This window comes from Hydra viridissima, unplaced genomic scaffold, assembly GCF_058129835.1.
Source record: "Hydra viridissima isolate aposymbiotic clone 2 unplaced genomic scaffold, HvirCarnegie_v1 scaffold_11, whole genome shotgun sequence".
Taxonomy (NCBI): Eukaryota; Metazoa; Cnidaria; class Hydrozoa; order Anthoathecata; family Hydridae; genus Hydra; species Hydra viridissima.
The window spans coordinates 5432395-5452245 of NW_028324310.1; the positions used below are offsets into that span (position 1 = coordinate 5432395).

General features: G+C 35.5%; 1 protein-coding gene across 1 annotated transcript; it reads left to right on the top strand.

Annotated features, from left to right (window-relative positions):
* Positions 1-11569: 11569 nt before the first annotated feature.
* On the top strand, positions 11570-15174 carry LOC145190840 (zinc finger MYM-type protein 1-like). Its single transcript, XM_090066995.1, has 4 exons — positions 11570-12138; positions 12219-12314; positions 12390-12951; positions 13197-15174. The coding sequence occupies exons 1-4, from the start codon at positions 11956-11958 to the stop codon at positions 14960-14962; spliced, it is 2607 nt and encodes an 868-aa protein (XP_089923121.1). The 5' UTR covers positions 11570-11955; the 3' UTR covers positions 14963-15174.
* Positions 15175-19851: the final 4677 nt, after the last annotated feature.

Here is a 19851-nt window from a genome sequence, read left to right on the forward strand (position 1 = left end):
TAGTGTATTACTTTACATTAAAGTAGAAAAGCTAACGTATTTTAACGTATTTATATTCATCTCTTAACGTATTTATATTCATCAGTTTTTTGTTAATTTTTTAAAAAGTAAATGTACTATGTATAATTTAAATAATGTATTTTTTTAAAATTTTATTAGACTGTTTCAATGGTCGAGCGGTCTGAGGCATATGTCCCGTTATTAGAAAGTCGTGAGTTCGATCCCGAACAATCTATGACGTTTCGCGATTTGACTATTTCTTTAACTTCATCACTTCTTCAAACTACGTCACATTGCAAAAGCAAACCATCCTCAAAGCAAATTATGACCATTGAAAATTTTTTATTAATATTTTTTTCATTTTCTCGATATGTATCGAAATTCAGCTGTTGCGCTCGTCAAATGTCCTAAAAATGCGTCCTTCAACTGATTAACTGGTTAATCAAATTTTTTGCAAATCATTTTGGGAACTCGAAATAACTCGAAATATCCCGAAATATCCCGAAACACAAATAATTCTCGTAATGAGAAAATGAAAATTTGGGAAAAATGAGTTTCGGTTGTTACGAGAATCATTACGAGAAACTCGAAACCGTTCTCGTAATGATTCTCGTAACAACCGGGAATTTCCCGTAACGTAACCGAAATGTTACGAGAAATTAGTTGATTTTTCGAAATCGCTCTCGTAACTGATCGAAACCTCTCGTATCGTAACGTAACAATTTTCTCGATTGATTTTTCCCGAAACGTTTCGAGAATCCCTAGCTTAAAAAATATAGGTGTAATTACAAAAAGCATGTCACATGTTATGTCATGTGTCCTTGGTGTGGTATTTTAGCAGGGCCGTGAGGGGGGAGGGGGGTCTACTGGGTTGTTTTGTCCGGGGCGCCAGGTCGACAGGGGCGCACGAAGCCGAATATAAATAATTTTTTTTTTCATGTTTATTTAAAAAAAAGATGAAGTACTGGGAAGCAGCGTGGAAAATAGGAAAGCAAAAGCAGCCGGTCAATTTGACCAGCTAAAACAGAGTTGATAACGCCTCCCGGCGGCAAAGTAACTTTCTGCCGAAAGGCCGACTTTTTTTGGAGGCGGAAGCCACTGGCGGCGGCCGTCAGAAGATATTTCGGAGGAAGTTGGTTTAGAGACCGCCTCCAGTGGCTTCTGCCTCCCGATTGGCGGCAGCAGCCAGAACTTATTTTTGGAGGCAGAATGTTTTGGATGCCGCCGCCAATAGGAAGGCGAAAGCCACTGGGGGCCGCCGTCAGAAGATATTTCGGAAGCAAGTTGGTTTAGAGACCGCCTCCAGTGGCTTCTGCCTCCCAACTAGCGGCGAAAGCCATACTGAAGTTGTTATTTTAGTCTCCCGCCGTCAGAAGAAATGAAAACAAAGGGTGTTGCCATGTTTGTCAATAAAGGAAAAGGAGCAGGAGTTTTTGATTGCTCGTAATTTTGCTCATTATTGATTGCTCTCGTTTTTAAAAGTGATAAAGAATTTGTTAAAACAATCGATAGCAAGGGAAAAAACAGCTTGGTTGTCGTTTGAGGCTGTCGTAAAAAACTCTCTTGGAAATAAAAAAGAAGAAAATTCTGCTGTTTAATTGTTAGAAAGTTGAAAAAACAGCTTGGTTGTCGTTTGAGGCTGTCGTAAAAAACTCTCTTGGAAATAAAAAAGAAGAAAACTCTGCTGTTTAATTGTTAGAAAGTTGAAAGCCTTTTTTTTTTTTGTGCTCTTCGATGCGAAATAAGTATAAAACTTCGTTTTATAAATAGGCATCTTAAACAGTTTTTTGGTCAAGATAATTATTTAAATGAGAGCGGTCCCACCAATATCTTAAGAAAATGGATGATCGTTATCAAGGACGTTTGGAAAAACACATGATGGCAGACCACTGTCCAACAGTACTGTCCAACTTTCTTTTGTCAACTTGCTTGATGCAAGTTGACAAAAGAAAAGAGCTACAAGCAAAAGTTTCTTCCCGATTAAATATTTATGAGAAAACGATTTGTTCGAAATCCTTTTCAAAATTAAAATTTACGTTACTTTTTTATAAATTTATAAAAGGTTTGACTTTGATAGGATGATGTTTATGCTATAAATTGTTTATTTTAAACGTGTTATTGACTTTTTTTTTCATCTTTTAATTTTATAAAAAATAAAATCTTTCAAAATATACCCTGGAATTTCCAAATAAGTTTCAATTCAGAAATACTTCGGAAAAAATGTGCTAACTACCTAAAATTTGCAAAAATTAAAAAATTCTATGCAAAAAATCTGATGTGATATTAAATGGAATCCTTTTTTTTATTGCTTGTATTATAATATAATTCAAGCTTATTGGAAGACTAATATTATTTTGTCAATTTAAAACTTAAGATAGTAAATAAAAACTTTTTTTCGATACTCTCCAGTTAGATACTTTAGACTTGATAAGTTTTTCCACCATCCTGACGATATTATACAAAATTTAAAAACGATAAAAAATGACACTGTTGTAAAAAATGACCAAAAACTACTTTGAGCTGACCCGAGAAAACTGCTTTGACAGGGTGAAGCTACAATGTTTCCTGACTCCAAAAATGTAAAATTTGAAATCTAACTATTTCGTCCGAGAAAATAATTTTGATTTTTAGTTTTTAGTACTTTGCACAATAGGGCGAAATGACAGCTTTTCAAATTTTGCATTTTTACAGCATTCAAAAACTCTTCAAAATAAGCATTTATTACTCCAAAACATAACTGTCTAAAATTCACTTGAATAATAGTTTATTCTGACACAACTGATATAGTTTTTCATTAACAAGATGGAAATAATAAACACTTTCTTAAATAATTCTTTTAGTTATTCTAAGCCAAAACACAAAAACAACCTCTTGATTCTAAACACATAAAGAGCAAATGGTACATAAAATAAATTCTTCTCAATATTTGATTCTTCACAAATGCTTGCTGTTGTAGTCCACAACACATGAAAGAAGCCTCTTTGCATACTCAGGATGATTGCGGTCTCTTTTGTATCTCTGCCAATGTGAGCTGAAATTATGATGCATTGATTCTGTTGCCTGCTCACTAAAGATCCCCAAGGCAGCCCTTTTGATCTCAATGAATTGCTTCACATGGAAGAAGCCTCTTTGCATACTCAGGATGATTGCGGTCTCTTTTGTATCTCTGCCAATGTGAGCTGAAATTATGATGCATTGATTCTGTTGCCTGCTCACTAAAGATCCCCAAGGCAGCCCTTTTGATCTCAATGAATTGCTTCACATGGAAGAAAACAGCATGAACTTTTGGAGTCACACTGATGTTCATGATTGCCAAATATGAGTCTCTGAAGCGATCAATTTTTTCAGAAAAGTCATCCTCCAGAACCATACCAAAACATGCTGTCACCGCAGACTTAAACTTTCGAAGGGCATCAATGATTCCAAAGACTTGAAAAGCAGACTCAGTCTCTGCAATTCTTTGAAGGAGGTCAAGATTGCTGAGAAGCTTGTGACAGGCATTCCCTGCAAACTGCCCACCATGGTATGGTTCTTGTTGAATGTGGAGAGCTGAGGGCCACTTGACAACATTGGGCCAAACTTCTGTCATGGCTTTGTACATGTGATTGACCACACCAAGGAGAAGATGGAGTTCCATTGGTGGTATGAGCTCCAAGATGAGTTTGTTTTCAGAACCAGATAGCAAAGGCTCATGCACTACATTGCCAAAAGATCTTGCCTTTTTGATATCACCACCAGACTTAGCAAACTCTTGATAACAGGCAACAAGTGAGCCTAGTGTCCTCAAAGATCCTGATAGAGAAAGATGCTTTGATTCTGTGTTGCACCAAGAGCAAGGGTGAGTACTTGCATGGCTCTGAAGGCCACAAAGGATGTTGGCAAGTTTCATGTCGCATGAGACAACAAAGTTGACTTTGTCTAACTTGATTAAAGACAAGATCTGCCTCACATTTTCAAAGTTTTCTGGTAGTCCTTCTGATAAAGCCACAAACATTTGACGCTTTACACTACTGTCTTTGGCAGTCCTCTGAGTTAAAAGTTTTTTCCGTGGTGGTGACCTTGAATCACAGTGAGAATCCAACTCCATGATGCCAAGAGAAACTTTCAGAAATCCTCCACCTCCATCAATTCCCAACTTGACAATATGATTCTGGAAAACTCTTCGAGAAAGCAGGACTTCATTCAAAAGCTCGGCAAGATCCTTGCAATGCACAACCACAAAGTCAGTGGAGTTACTCTCTGATAAAACTTGGATGCTAGTTTGAGTAAAAAACTCAGACAACTGTTTGCCAATGGCTTCAAACTTAGCTAGAAAACTAGTCTCCACAATCTTGGTGTCACTCACTCTGTTGATGGTTAATGCCAATTTCTTCATGCCAAGGTTGGACAGTCCTGTGTTTAGCTGAACTTGTACAAGATCTTCAGTTTTGATGCTGGGTTCAGGAAAAAGAGCTCTTGCACTTGAGCTTCCTAAAAATGAAATTATATTAACACTTTTTATAATTTTAAGTTTTAAAATTAAAGGTATTCCCTCTGAACCTGCCATCTTTATATGTATATATAAAAGTATCACCTGTTTTAACTCTAAGTGGTGGGCCGCCTATAGGATGCGATATTTTGGCAGTACCACCAGGTGTGGAAGGTTTAGTAGAGATGACTTAAATAGCTATTTGCTCTGCAGCGAGTGGATCAGCTGTAGCTAGCTGCTTGAGATTCTCTCTAAAAGTGAATGGAGTGCACTGATGTGGCAGACCTCTTCCAACTAGACTCAAACAATCACCACATCTTTGAGGGGTACAATCTTCCACAGGTTTAGAATAGTCCACTGGGCTCTTCTCATTCAACTTCAAATGTCCAACTTGACAAATAAGACAGTTGCAACCTTGATCTCTTGTTGGTAGTCTAACTTTTATAGATGAGAAAGGAAACAAAGGTGGCAGGTTAACATCTTTTCCTTCATCTTTTCTCCGAAGAATTGTTCGACATGAGTCACAAATGCCTCTTGGCTCTCTGGTATCAGTCAAATCAAGACTTGTATGGTAATGCTTGAGGATCTTTTCAACAAGGAACTGTGTCAACTCTCGAGAGCACTTCTTCAGACACAAGACACAGACAGATTTCCGACAATCTTCATGATTTTTTGAAAAATTTGGCATTTTGAAATTTTTCTCACACAACTGATAAGTGAAACACTTTAAATAAACATGTTCACTGCCAATTCCCGGAATTTTTAGCTTGTTTACAATTTTGATGCAAAACTTAAAACAAACATGTTCACTGCCTATTCCCGGAATTTTTAGCTTATTTACAATTTTGATGCAACAAAATGTTTATAATATAGTTCAACCATGAAATTGTAGGTAAAATTTTATCTTCTGAGTTAAAATAAATACAAATTATACTTGCTATATAGACTGTTATGTTTTAGAGTAATAAATGCTAATTTTGGAGAGTTTTTGAATGCTGTAAAAATGCAAAATTTGAAAAGCTGTCATTTTGCCCTATTGTGCAAAGTACTAAAAACTAAAAATCAAAATTATTTTCTCGGACGAAATAGTTAGATTTCAAATTTTACATTTTTGGAGTCAGGAAACATTGTAGTTTCACCCTGTCAAAGCGGTTTTCTCGGGTCAGCTCAAAGTAGTTTTTGGTCATTTTTTACAACAGTGATGACGTTCTTCAAGAAAAAAAAAAGTATAAAAGTATTTTTTAATGACGTCAAACACCACAACACTGTGATTGTTTTCATTGTGGTTTTTTTAATCAACTTGTTAAGGACTAAATGTTTTTTTTATTAATCAAGGACTTGCCTTGTCATTATTTTCTAATGTTTCAGTTAGCAATGTTAATGCAAGTTGAATATAGTTATTTAGCTATCAGCAGAGTTTATAAAAGACGGAAAAATTCTCAACTACACTTTTCTTTCGCAGCCATTGGCGTCCGCCTCCCCAAAATACGGAAATCTTGAAAATCGTTTTATAACATTAATTGCCAAATTTTGAGTATTTTAACAAAATTATGACTTTGTCAGAGATTGGTTTTTATTAAAAGTTATCGAATAAAATATTTTGGTACTTTTTTCTATTACATAAAACTTAAATAAAAATTGATTTAATCATCGAAACAAAAGTCAATTTTACTGAGTGTTCAAAGACAAGAATTAAAGTTTGGGTTATGTTTTATATTCCATTTTAAAACAACTAAGATTAAGTAGAATCTTTTTTTACATATGATTAACGTGATAAAGAGAATTTGACTTTGTCAAGCAAATCCAAACTTTGTCTAACTACTAAAATCGCGTTTAATGTTTCATCCGAAAGCCGAGTTCTCAAATGGGTGTAGACCATTGCAAAGCTACTAAAATCTCGTTCAACTTTGACCTGAGAAAATGCAGCACCAAAAACAACTTGAGAAATATTGTAAAGTTCCTTCCAGTTAGGATCATCACGTTTTAAGTGCCAATATTCAAGAATATTAAAATTCTCATTCACACCAATACGTGGCTCACTATATACAATATTTGTTATTTGCTGATGAATTCTTGTGTTTTGTATAAAATCTATGCTTTGACGTTGACCTCCTCCTGAAAGAAGAGATACCAATTATTTGTTTATCAAACAAGTATTGTCTAATCGAACTGATTATCGAATCATTAAAAGTTTCAAAGTTTTTCAAACACTTAAAAGATAAAAACTTTTGTTTAAAATTTGACTTTTTGACCTTAAATCAATAAAAGGTTAAACTACTTTTGTTTGGTTTGTGAAGAAAAAAAAAAAAAAAAAAAAAATTGGAAGAAACGAATAATACTCTACGATGACGAAAATCATTAATATCAAGTTATTGAGTAGTATTGAACTTTTATTGACACACAGTGTGGAAACTCTTGATTTTTTAATGTAATTGAATAAAATTTATTTAATAAACCGCTTGGTATCAAATACTGGTTAAATATCAATTACTAAATGATAGTAAAATCTCTACCTGAAAGTTGATTCAAACGTTCTTCATCTTCATCTTGTAAATTTTCAGGCTGTCGAGCAGTTTCAGCAAGTTGTCTTTGTGAGTTTACAAAGTGATGAATCTTCAGTAGATGATCTACTCCACGGCTTCTCAATAAATCGTTGAAAACTTCATGACTAGCACTATTCCATGCAAAACGAGGATCCAGTAAGAGAGCAGCGATGAAAGCATCACATTCAAAAAACCTTTGCGAACGTAAATTTAAAGCTTCTAGAAGTTTAAGATGTTAAATTATTTTGTCCATCGGCAATCTTTTCTAAATTCATCACCATTCTCATCTATCGTAAAAAGAAGTCCGACATGGTATAGTCTGATCTTTGAAAATCCTTCATTGCATAAAATATCGGCTCGAATGTTCTTGCATATTCCTCAATAAATTTCCAGGTTTCATCATTTAATCTTAGCTCGCGGTTATTTCGATTAGTCCCGATTTGTTCATATATCGCGAGTTTTTCAAACATGTCTGATACCATGATGTAAGTACTACTCCATCTCGGAGCAATATCTTTGCGTGGTCTCTTGAGATCAGCAAAAATTGCATCATATTTAGGCGCTTGTGTATTTCTTATAAATTTTCTTATTTCAGCAAGAGTGGCTTCAAACGGCTCTGTTACGTCTTTTGCAGCTAATTGGCAAACATGCGCTTCACAAAACATTTTGGTACAGATTGCACCATTATTGTTTTCTAACACATTTACTTTTCTCTCTTGTTCTTGAGTATGTGATAGCCTTTCGATCCCATCGTCTGTATCTTCAGAATTTCCTACAAGTTCTTCTTCAAAATTGACTCGGTCAAGCAGATCGAAATCTTCAAAATCAAACTGTTGTGCTTCTTCAACAAATTCATTACAAACGATCATTTGATTTTGCATTTCTCTGATAGCATCAGAAGCTTTGATCATGTTTTTACCTTGATCCGAACAAGTTGAGTAAATATCATCCGCCCCTTTCCCTACTTTCGCAATCAGAGTAATTAGCTGATCAGCTAAAACCGCTCCAAGTTGCCGTCCGTGCTGAGTGAGCATTCCCAAAGTTCGATCGTACAATTTTCCATCTTTTGTATACCGAATACTTGCAGAAAAAACATTTGTATTGAAACGAGACGCTGAATCAAACATTAATGATGGATATAAATTTTCTATATCCTTTGCAATAATTTCATAAATTTGGTCAGCAGCTTTAAGAATAAATTCTTTTGCTTTTTGACGATTCCATCTCACACCAAAAGCTTGAAGAGCCTTTCTAATCATCTCATTCTTCCCTATGTCATCAGCGACTGTCATAGGCAAATTTCTCATCAGAATCGATTTTATGAAGTCTCTTACTGTATCGTTGATATCGAAGTCAAATTTAACTTTTTTACGCGAAACGAAAATAGCATTTTCTTCACCGCTACCCTCATAATGATTACTATTTCGAACTCTCCTCCTTTCCGAAATTCCTAGTTCTATAGCAATATCCTTGTGTTTTGAATGCAAATGGTTTTTGAGATGAGAAACATTTCCGGCAAGAATTGCTGGCTTTTGTTCTGCGCACACTTTGCATTTCCATCTGTTATTTTCAGTCAAAAAATATTCTTTTACTCGTGTGTTTTGCATTCTTATCTTAATCAATCTCTCAGAAAAAAAAGTTAACTAAAAAAAAATAAAAAATACTATTGCTTATTACTCGAACCTTAATGAATAAGAAATTCGAACAATGAAAATTCCATCGTTTAGAGATGCTTTTCAAAAAAACTTTATCGTACCGGTAAAGTGCGAGATTTTGACTCCCACTTTTTTTTTACTTAGTAAAAATCTCATACTAAGTTTTTACTGTATTTTTATGTACAAATTTATTTTGCAACCACGTATTTTGCCAATACTTTTAAACGTTGCAACGTGTGGGGAAACCTATAGGGTAAATAATTAGTAAGAAAGCGACAAGGTAAACAGTTTATATATTTATAGTTGTTTAAAGTAATTGCATTGAGTTTTCAATTGTGTTTTGTAGTGGTGCGATACTAGCTTAGTTTGGATGTACTTTTGTATGGTGCAGTTTTCAACTAAAAAAAAATTCAAAATTTTTAAAGAGTCTTTTTTTAAATTTTTGTTTAGAGGTGTAAAGAAGAGCAACACCACATAATTAGGTTTTTGAATGATGCTTATGATATTTCCAATGAGGCAAATGCATTATCTGGCCGCATAGGCATCAATTCAATTCAACCACAGAAAATATTCAAAAATTTTTGAATGGTAAAGTACAATGCCACTTTTGTTTCAAGATGTAATAACTTTCAAAAAGCTGAAAAAAGAACCTTCAAGTGAAACCATTGTTACAAATCGTTTCAGTTTAAAAAGTTAACATAAAAAAAGTTATGATTGATTTGACTCGATTGCCATAAGTAATATGTTATTTTCAAAAATTGTGAATTTTTTTAAGTTAAAAACTGCACCACACGACAAAAGTGCAAGCCAAATTAAGCTAGTATCACACAATTGGTAACATAAAATGAATATAAGTAGTATAAACAACTATAAATATATAAACTGTTTACCTTATCGCCAGATTTACCTAGATGACAAAACTCATTATTATCAACTATGAATAACTTTGTTTTTCTTCGAAAATTCTATTTATCAACACCATTTACTAATAGCTGTCTTTGGATTATTTTGTCTTTTAAAAAAATACAAACGTCAACTAATTCAGTATGCGGCGTTTAATTTTTAATAATAAAATGCATTTAAAAATCTAAAAGAGAAAATTTTAATTTTATTCGTACGAAATGGAATCGCTTCTTTATTGCTTTTCAAGAAACCACAATCTTTAAAGCGATTAAAAGTAATGACAAAATACAACGCGGTCGCAAATTACTTGTTGCCGCAAAATACATGTTGCCGCTAAATGCACGTTAGCCACAAAATACGTGTTTGCCGCAAAATATTCTAACTAGGGGATAAATACCTGATGATGACCGTAAGTTTTATGAGATTTTTACTACTTACTATTTTACTAAAACGTAGTAGTAAAAATTTATTGCAAACAGGAAATTTCAGCAAGTAAAAAAAATCTCCTTAATATAATATTTGATTCGACGATTGCGCATTTTCCATTTTCAAAAAAAAAAAAAAAAAAATCAATCTTCATAAAAATTTTGATTATTGGAAAAAATTCAATTAAAACCGATATTAATATCTAAAATTTTTAATGACCATTTAAGAATATTGGGTTTGTCAAGAATTTTTAACAATATCTAATGAGTAAAATTAAGAATTTAATGTTATGGTTGAAAAATGACAGTTTTAATTCAACCGATGAACGACTTGTTCAAAAGTTCAAACTTTGATCCCATCAAAAAACTAAAAATTAACTTTCTATTAAGTTTCGTCGAAAAGATTTTTTAGCCTATGGCATGGATTTAATAATTCCAACTTTTAACTCTTGTTTTAAATATAAAACTTCAAATTTTGTTAATAGCTATAAAAAAACAAAAAACCACTCTGACAAAATCATAATTTTTTAATAGTCAAAGTTTGGCAAAAAATTTCATATAAAACACAATTTTGATGTCAATTTTACAATATTTGAATCCAATTAATCTTTAAATTGGTTGTTAATTTAAAAACAAACGTTTTTAAATTAACAAGCAATTTAAAGATTTAATTTTTTTTAATGAAAATTTTGTCCCTTTGTTTTCAACTTCAGGCGGCGGGAGGCAAAAATTTCGCTTCCAGTTTAGCGGCTGCAGCCAACTGGGAGGTCGAAGCCACTGGAGGCGGTCTCCAAATCATCTTACTTTCAAAAAATCTTCTTACGGCTGCCGCCAGTGGCATCCGCCTCCCGATTGGCGGCGGCCTCCAAAACATTTTACCTCTATAAAAAAATTCTAGCGGCAGCAGTTAATTGGGAGGCCGAAGCCACAGGAGGCGGCCACCAAATCAACTTACTTGCGAAATATCTTCTGACGGCGGCCGCCAGTGGCTTCCGTCTCCCGATTTGCGGCGGCCTTCAAAACATTCTGTCTCCAAAAATAAGTTCTGGCTGCTGCTGCCAATCGGGAGGCGAAAGCCACTGAAGGCGATCTCCAAATCAACTTGCCTCCAAAATATCTTCTGACGGCGGTCCCCCAGTGGCTTTCGCCTCCCGATTGGCGGTGGCATCCAAAAAATTCTGCCTCCAAAACAAAGTTCTAACGGCGGCCTCCAATTGGGAGGCGGAAGCATCTGGAGGTGGAAGCCAGAACATTCTGCAGGCAAAAAAAGCTTTGGGAAGCGGCTGCCAATAGCTGCGGAAGAAACGCGGAGGCGAGAAGATTTTTGCCGTTTATCATCTCTGAGCTAAAACATATAATAGACGGTCAATTGCTTTATTTGGCCGGTCAATTTTTTTTAGTTTAAATTTTCAACTTTGTAATGAAGTGCTTCATAATTGGACTTTTTAAATAAAAAAAGTAATTAATGCTTTAAAACTAAGAAATTAGCATTACTTTCAAATCGAAAGTAATGCTAATTTCTTAGTTTTAAAGCATTAATTACTTTTTTTATTGTATTTAAAACTAATGTTTTGAAAGTTTCAAAACATTAGTTTTAAATAAAGCGATTCTTTTTATATAGCGGAAACTCGCAAATAAAGTGAATACTAATGATTAATTTAACAACCCGCTGAAGTAAATGTTTAAAATAACTTTAGTGCACGGAGATTTTCATTCAATTAAAAACGGAGATTTTTTACTTTATTAAAAAAAGAGATTAGATTAAATCCAAGTAGTTTGATATTGATATAAAATATTAAAACAATTTTATTAAATTTATTTCTCTAATTTTTAAAATCTCTTAAATTTGAAACAATTTTGAAACACGTGATATCGATGTGATAGTCTGATAGACCCAATCAAGAAGAAATTCAAACAGTTCTTTGCTTATGAGCGGATGCTGTTTCAAAAAGAATTAAAACATGTCTGGTTTTAAAAAGAAAGATTCTGGTTGTCAAGTAAGAAAGAATGCTGCTCAAAGAACTGCGAATGAGGAAAAGAACAAACGCACTCTTCAAGACTGTGGTATTACAGTTACAAAAAAAGGAGAAGATGAAAGTCCTACTGCTTCAAACTCTTTCCTGCCAAGTCAATCGATTCAAGTAGTAAATAGTTTTCCCCGTGAAAGGATATTTTCCCATTTGATTAATTCAATGTTATATAAATTTTTAACTTATTTTTATAGGTTGGAACTGAAAACGATGTCACTGACATTTCTGAAAGCTCGGGAGAGCCCCTTTCAAAAATCGGAATGGTAGCTGTGAATGAAGAGAATATTTTGGTAAGTTCTACCTCTTTAAAAGAAATGATGTTAATAAACTTTTAAGCTAATAAAATAAGATTTTTTTATTCTCAGGTGTTGCCAACAGAAGAACCCATCGCTACCATTCCTTCCAATGATCCAGCTTTGTGGGCAGCACATCTTTCCAAAGTGGAAAGAGATTCTGTGCTTCTACAAAGGCTTCCTCGAAATCCTTCAGCTTTCCCGAAAGATTCTAATAAGAAGAAGGTTCCTGAATCAATTTTCTACGAAACTTCTCTCAACGGGGAGAAGACATGCCGAGATTGGCTGGTCTGGAGTGTATCTAAGAAATCATTTATTTGCTTTCCGTGTTCTCTGTTTGGAAGCAAACAATCTTTTGGGATCGGACACCAGTCGCACCTTCTAAGATGGAATGATGGAATAAGCTGCAACTGGCACAAGCTACCTGAGAAAGTCAAAAGTCACCAGAATAACGCCCAGCATCGAAACTTTTACATAGAATGGAAAACGGCGCTAGAAAGCTTAGAAAATCAAAGCGGAATAGATGCAGCTCTTGAAAACTCGATAAGAAATGAAGCAGCCAGGTGGCGTGAAATTCTACGATGCATCTTAAATGTTACTCTTTTTTTAGCGTCACGAAACCTTAGTTTCAGAGGTAAATCTATTTACAATTATGCTATTGTGATACCGACTATCTTTAAATCTATTTAGCTTATATTTATAAGATTAACTAGATATTTTGGAAATCATTAAATAAAACAAATCCTACTTTATTCTTTTAAATAAATATGTTATAATATTCATAAATCATGATATAAAATCATCATAGAATCATCATAAAATAAAACAAATGCTTCTTTATTGTTTTAAATAAATCTGTCTTATTATTATAATTTTTAGGTTCATCAAAAATGATTGGAGAAGACGACAATGGCAACTTTCTAGCTACCCTAGAGCTCTTGGCCAACCACAACAAGACTCTCCAACTACACTTAGAAGAAGTTTCCCGCTGCCAACAAGAAGGTAACAAAATGAATGCCCATTACTTGGGCTGGAGCACTCAAAATGAATTCATCAAAGAGTGCGGAGGAATTGTTCACGGTGCCATCATCAACGAAGCTCATATGGCCATCTACTATTCCATTCTTGTGGACGGGACTCCGGACGTCTCTCACACCGAGCAAATCACCTTTGTTCTCCGCTTTGTATACTTTGGTACTGACAAAAGATGGACCGTGAAGGAGCGCTTTCTGAGGGTCGAGAATCTTGAAAAAAAGATAGGTGCTGACATTGCCAAGCTTATTATGGACGTCTTAGAACAAAATGGAATCGATCTCAAAAACTGCAGAGGTCAAGGATATGACAATGGAGCGAACATGTCCGGTATATACAAAGGAGTACAGGCGATTATACTGCAAAAAAATCCTCAAGCTCTCTATATGCCATGCAGCGCTCATAGTCTCAACCTTGCTGGTGTTCATTCTGCTGAATCTTCGGTTGAAGTCAAGAACTACTTTGGCCGAGTCCAGTCACTTTACAATCGTTTCAGTGGAAGCCCTAGTCAGTGGAAAGTCTTGATTGAAACCACTGGTTTGTCCCTTCATCAAACGTCGCAAACCAGATGGAGTGCGCGAATCGAGGCCGTGAAGCCGTTAGCCAAGCGATCCAGGGAAATCCTCGAATCTTTGAAAAAGCTCCGCGATTTTGATTTAACAGCTGATCAATTGAATGAAGTAAAATCTCTGGAGAAGTGGGTTCATTCATTCGAGTTCATCGTAATGACAACCTTTTGGTATAAAACTCTTCAATCAATTAACTACGTGAGCCTTGCACTCCAATCAGAAAATATCTCCTTGGACGACGAGATGAAACTCATTAAGACTCTTATTGAAGATCTAAATCGACTGAGATCATCTTGGACCAGCATCTTTAATGAGGCACGTTTGATAGCATCTGGTCTTGCTTCTTTTGGTTTTCAATCAGAATTTGTGAAGAAGAGGACGAAAAAAAGGAAGACCTTTCACGAAGAGGTGAGGAACACCGCTCATTTCCATGAAGACGAAGCAAAAGAGTTTGAGGTGAGCGTATTCAATACCGCTCTTGATACTCTTATTCAGCAGGTCAGCGATAGATTCCAAGCTGTTGAGAAGACGACGAATATGTTTTTGTTCTTGTGGTCATTGAAATCTCTTGTTATGTCAAATGAAGAAGAATCAGAAGAAAGTGTTGAAGCACCTATCCAATTGGAGGAGAAATGCAAGGTCTTGGCACAAATCTACGCGACCGATGTTGAGGAAGAGAAACTTATTGAAGAGGTCCGCCACCTCGATGCTCTGAAGCGATCCAATCTTTTTGGTCCAAAAGAATCTCTCACTTCCATGACGTTATTGAATGGAATATACAAGAAAGGTCTTCAGCCGCTCTTCGAATCAGTCTGCATTTTGCTGCGCATCTTCAACACCATCCCTGTTTCTGTTGCGGAAGGCGAGAGATCTTTTAGTAAGCTTGCTCTAGTTAAGACAGCTTTAAGGTCTACAATGAGCCAAGAACGACTCACGAATCTTCTGGTTATTTCCATTGAGCATGATCTTGCCAAAAAGTTATGCTACGGTGAAGTGATTTCCAAATTCGTCATGAGTAAAGCTCGAAAGATCAATTTCCTCTGAAGTTGAAACAACAATAGCTGTTGTATTCTAGACAAATTTTTGCTCTTAACATCCAATAGTGTTTAATGATTGTCTTTGGTCTGTTTCTACCATGTTCTAGTGTCGACTTTATCATTTTATGTATGAGTGTATAACCAAGTCAAAAGACCATTGCAATTATCTAGAAATAAACTGTTCAAATGTTCATTAATTAAAATTAAAAAATTCTATATTCTTTTATCCTCTTTGATTTGTTATCAAATGGCTTATTATATGTATTGAAATATGGATCATTAGATCAGCTTTCACTTTCAGTAGGGCGCTTGGGAAATTTTGACCCTGGGCGCCGCAAAGGCTCACGGCGGGCCTGTATTTTAGAATTTATTTATGTTATACACTAAATCTACCACTATGTACTAAATGAAACATGTTCTCCAGAGAATATTAAGTTAAAAGTTCTTCCGTAAAATAAGTCTGTTAAATGTAAGTTTATGTTATGTGTTCTTGGTGTTCTGCACTTGTATGATATTTATCCAATCGAGCAAAAACTTATTATACATGCCGGTGACTAATCAATAGAATCAATTCAATGTTCTATTAATTTATAGTCAATATGAAATATGTGTCACATGTTTATTATTCGTTGTGTCATTTGTCCTTGGTTTCATGTTGTTGGCATGTTCTTCAGAGGTATGACGAGGGACATTATAATAGCTGCTTTTGTGGGTCAGGGTATAATGAATATTCACCAAAAATTTTAGCGTTTTAGCTTCAAAAATGGTGAAGATATGATTTTTGCCTCAAATGTAACAATTCTGCACCACTGTGCAGTGGCCAAAGTACAAAGTGGTGAATTTTCACTTAACAAAACTGCTCAATCATTCAGCATACCAGTAGCAACTTTTCACAGGCGTGTCCACGGCATAGATGAAACATTTGGGAGTGGTTCAAACATGAGATTGACGCAACAACTTGAATCAATTTTGGTAGATATCCTAATCAAATTATCCGATTTGGGCTTTGGTAAAACTTACAATGACGTCATCACACTAGTTACCGACTATTTGCAACACCAAGGTCAATCTCATTTGTTTCCTAATGGTACACCAGGGAGAGATTGGTATAAGCTTTTCATAAATCGGTGGAGTTATAAGTTAAGCATCAGGGCCATAGGCAATATTTCATCACTCAGAGCCGCTTCTTGCAAGAAAAAATAGTAGTAAAGTATTTCAACACACTGCAAAGAGAATTCAACGAAGCAGGAATCAATGAAAATACTTCATGTCATTGGGGGAATTTTGATGAAATTGGCTTTTCTGGTGATCAAGGTAAGCAACATATAGTTTGCCGGTGTGGTGCAAAACAACCATTGAAATTGGTTGGCAAAAATGAAAAAATCCATTATACAGTCTTGCTCCATATATTATTTTTAAATAAAAAAACGCCTATACAGAAATTGGTGTTTAAGTGGTTCAGACGATGCCGTTTACGCCATATCTCCATCTAGATGGATGGAAGATAAGCAGTTTGTGAATTGGCTCACTGGCGTGTAAGTTCCTGCCATTAAAAAAATTCCAGGTAATTAATTTAATCTTTACTTTAATCAATTACTTAATTAAATAATTCTAATTATAGTTATCCAATTATAGGCATTCATATTTTAGTCGTAGATAGACATGTGACACATGTCACCTATCGGGTCGTACTTATTTGTATCAAAAAACAATATCTTGTTAATTTACTTACCAGCTCATTCGTCACACATTCTGCAGCCACTAGGTGTTGATGTTTATTGTTATGTCAAAAGAGTTTGGCGCAAATTACTTCAACAGTTTTATGCAGAGACAAAGTTCAGCAACTTGTCAAAAGAATGATTTAGCCGACTGCAAGCAAAACTTTTTAGCTCTGGTGAGGTTTTTACACGCACCCTAATAGTTAGTGGATTTCAGAATACTGGCTTGTTTCCACTCAACATCAGTAAAATTGATCAGTCAAAATTGCAAATTGCTAATACGTTTGAAACCCCGCCATCTCAACCTGAGCCTTCATCATCTCAACCAACAGAATCTATGAAAGTACCAAAACCACTACTAGCACCAGGAACTACACCATCTCAGCCACTACTATCTGAATCTATATCAACAACATCTAGCATCAGCATGTGTTGCATAGCATCAGCTTCAAAGTCACCTCCAAAGCCAACTCGCCTGCAAACAACCTTCAATTGTCTAGTAACTCCGGCTATTCAAAAAGAAATTCAAAAAGAGGTTGAGAAACACTTGCAATCGGCCCAATCGCTTGCAGCAGCTTTGCAACAAATGTTTCACATCGAACACGTTGACACAAAAAAACGAAAAAATGTAGATGAACCAAGGTTCGATGGGGAGTGTCTCAGTAAACCTGAAATACTCGAAAGATTGAAAGATGCTGAGAGCAAAAAAGCAGCAAAGCAAGCTAAAAAAACAGCCTAAACTAAGCTTTAATGACGAGCAGTAAATAAATCAAACAACAACAGCAACTCCAACAACAATAACAGCTGCAAACCAAGTCAATTGAAAGATGCTGAGAGCAAAAAAGCAGCAAAGCAAGCTAAAAAACAACCTAAACTAAGCTTTAATGACGAGCAGTAAATAAATCAAACAACAACAGCAACTCCAACAACAATAACAGCTGCAAACCAAGTCAAGTGTAAAAAGTGCCGCAAAGTTTTAGGCGAAGCTTCAACAAGTCAATACATGGAATGGTATCAGTGTGAAAATTCAAAATGCAAGGTCTGGCTTTGTCAAAAATGCGTACCAAACCGATATGTTAAAGGCGCTGAGTTTTATTGCACCAAAAAGTGCCGCACAAGTGACAAATCAGCTCAACCTCTAGTACTTTTCTATGATTCAACATTGTTGTTCTACGCATTTAAGAGCCATTTTATTTCGTTTCTAATATCTTTATTACTTGTCAACAACCTCGACGACTTTACAAAAAAAATTGTTTGCTATATATAGCATTTTAACATACCACTTGTGACTCTTGTCAACAATTAACAATCGTTATAAAAACCGTTATAATAATAAAATTATGCAGCGTGTGAATCTTGTCAATAATTAGCAAAGCTAATTATTGGCACATTATTGACGCATATTAAAATCACAACATCTCCCCCAGCTCACCAAGAGCTCATACATAATCATGATACTTTCGATTAGGAAACACTCTTCTCCCATAGCGAGTGAATCGAACAGGGTGTGTCTCTATCTCACAATTTGTTGGATAGTTTTGACCAGCGTGGTCTGCACTATTGTCCTGGGAATTTGTTTGAGAACTTGGATTACAACGCGTTCTAAGTTAGTTTCGGGAGGTTTAACCAGTGTCAGATCGTAATCGTCATCAGTTGTTATGTCTCCTTTCTTGTCCTCACAACGATGCTGCAGATGAGAAAAGTGTCGTGGTAACGTACGCCCATTAACTTCAACTTCAGCGGTCAAACCATTACGTAGTGCCACTATACTTCCTTTTAACCATCGCCATGTACACGGCGTCATATGCTTGGGCTTCACCCACACTTTATCGCCAATTTTCCATCCTTGAAACTTAGTAAGGGGTTTTTGTGTTGATTCAACTTTATCGATTCCAGGAATTCGGACGCGTTTGTATTGTTGGCAAAAGATTGCAAAAGGTGTGCCGTGTTTTGATGGAACGTTGTTGATTAAGAATACAGACATGGGTATATCACATTTTGCTCTCGCGTTTGTTCTTTTTACTGTGTTATGAACTCTTTCAACAATTCCATTTCCAGATGGTTTTTCAACAGCTCGATAATAGCTTGCATAGTCTGAGATCTAAACGACTTACAACTATCTAGGAGAACTTCGGAAGGAGGTCCAAGCAATAACCATATTGTTTCTAACGATTGAACAACCATTGCTGCACTTTCATCGCTTAATGGTGACCATAACGTGTATCTGCTTGGGCCACAATTGATACAGGTGAGATAAAGCAATGAATCAACGTGAGCAACATCGCAGGCTACTCTTTCCCACACTTTACTGACAGCAAGATTTCCTTTATCCAATGAAACCACATAAGGATCAATTGAATTGCATTCATCACATTCAGCGACAACTTGTCTCACTGTTTCTCTGTTAACGTGGATACCAGCACGCGAGCATAACTCCATACTCTTGGAAACTCCCATGTGTGCTATTGAATGAACTTTTTTAACCTGCTGATTATCGTGTTTATAAATGATAATACATTCTTGTGTTGCAACTTTGTGTTTTACCCATTTAGCTGGCACTCGTGTGAGTTCATCTGCGACATTTTTTGTTGTTGGTATCCATGTAACATTTACATTTATGGCATAATCTTCGACCAATTTTTCAAATATCTGAAGCCTTCGTCGGATTAGCATTTCACATTGTCCAGCATATTTTACAGGTTTGTCACGAGTCAATTCGGAATTCAACCAGCTGAATACACTATGAGAATCAGTTTTGATAGAGACATCACTTGGATTCCATTATAATGCCATATTGAGACCTTCAATACATGCATCCAATTCAGCTACGTTGATATGCATTGCATCAGACTTTGATCGGAGCCATGTCGCATCTTCTATTTTTTTGCCACCTTGCATTATCACAACCTTTTGCCAGCGAACTTGCATCACACCATACAGTAAGGGATGCATTTGGTTTGACATTCCAATACGCCTTTGGCTGGATCGCATTTGATGACTTTCTCCACGACCTCCTTTATCATTTCATTAACGTGCTTATCCGTAATAGTTTCATCCCAACCTGCCTCGTTAGTACATCTTTTTATAAAGCTGCATGCGAGTCTCAACCATCCAGCAACTGGTAGATTAGCAACCAGATTACCACACAATGAGAATATCTCTCTCTTGGTGAGTACAT

Excerpts from the sequence above, each read along its gene's own strand:
- LOC145190840 (XM_090066995.1), top strand. The coding sequence starts at position 11,956 with ATGTCTGGTTTTAAAAAGAAAGATTCTGGTTGTCAAGTAAGAAAGAAT. Across the intron at positions 12,139-12,218 it reads CAAGTCAATCGATTCAAGTA|GTTGGAACTGAAAACGATGT; the intron begins GTAAATAGTTTT and ends TTATTTTTATAG. Across the intron at positions 12,952-13,196 it reads ACGAAACCTTAGTTTCAGAG|GTTCATCAAAAATGATTGGA; the intron begins GTAAATCTATTT and ends TATAATTTTTAG.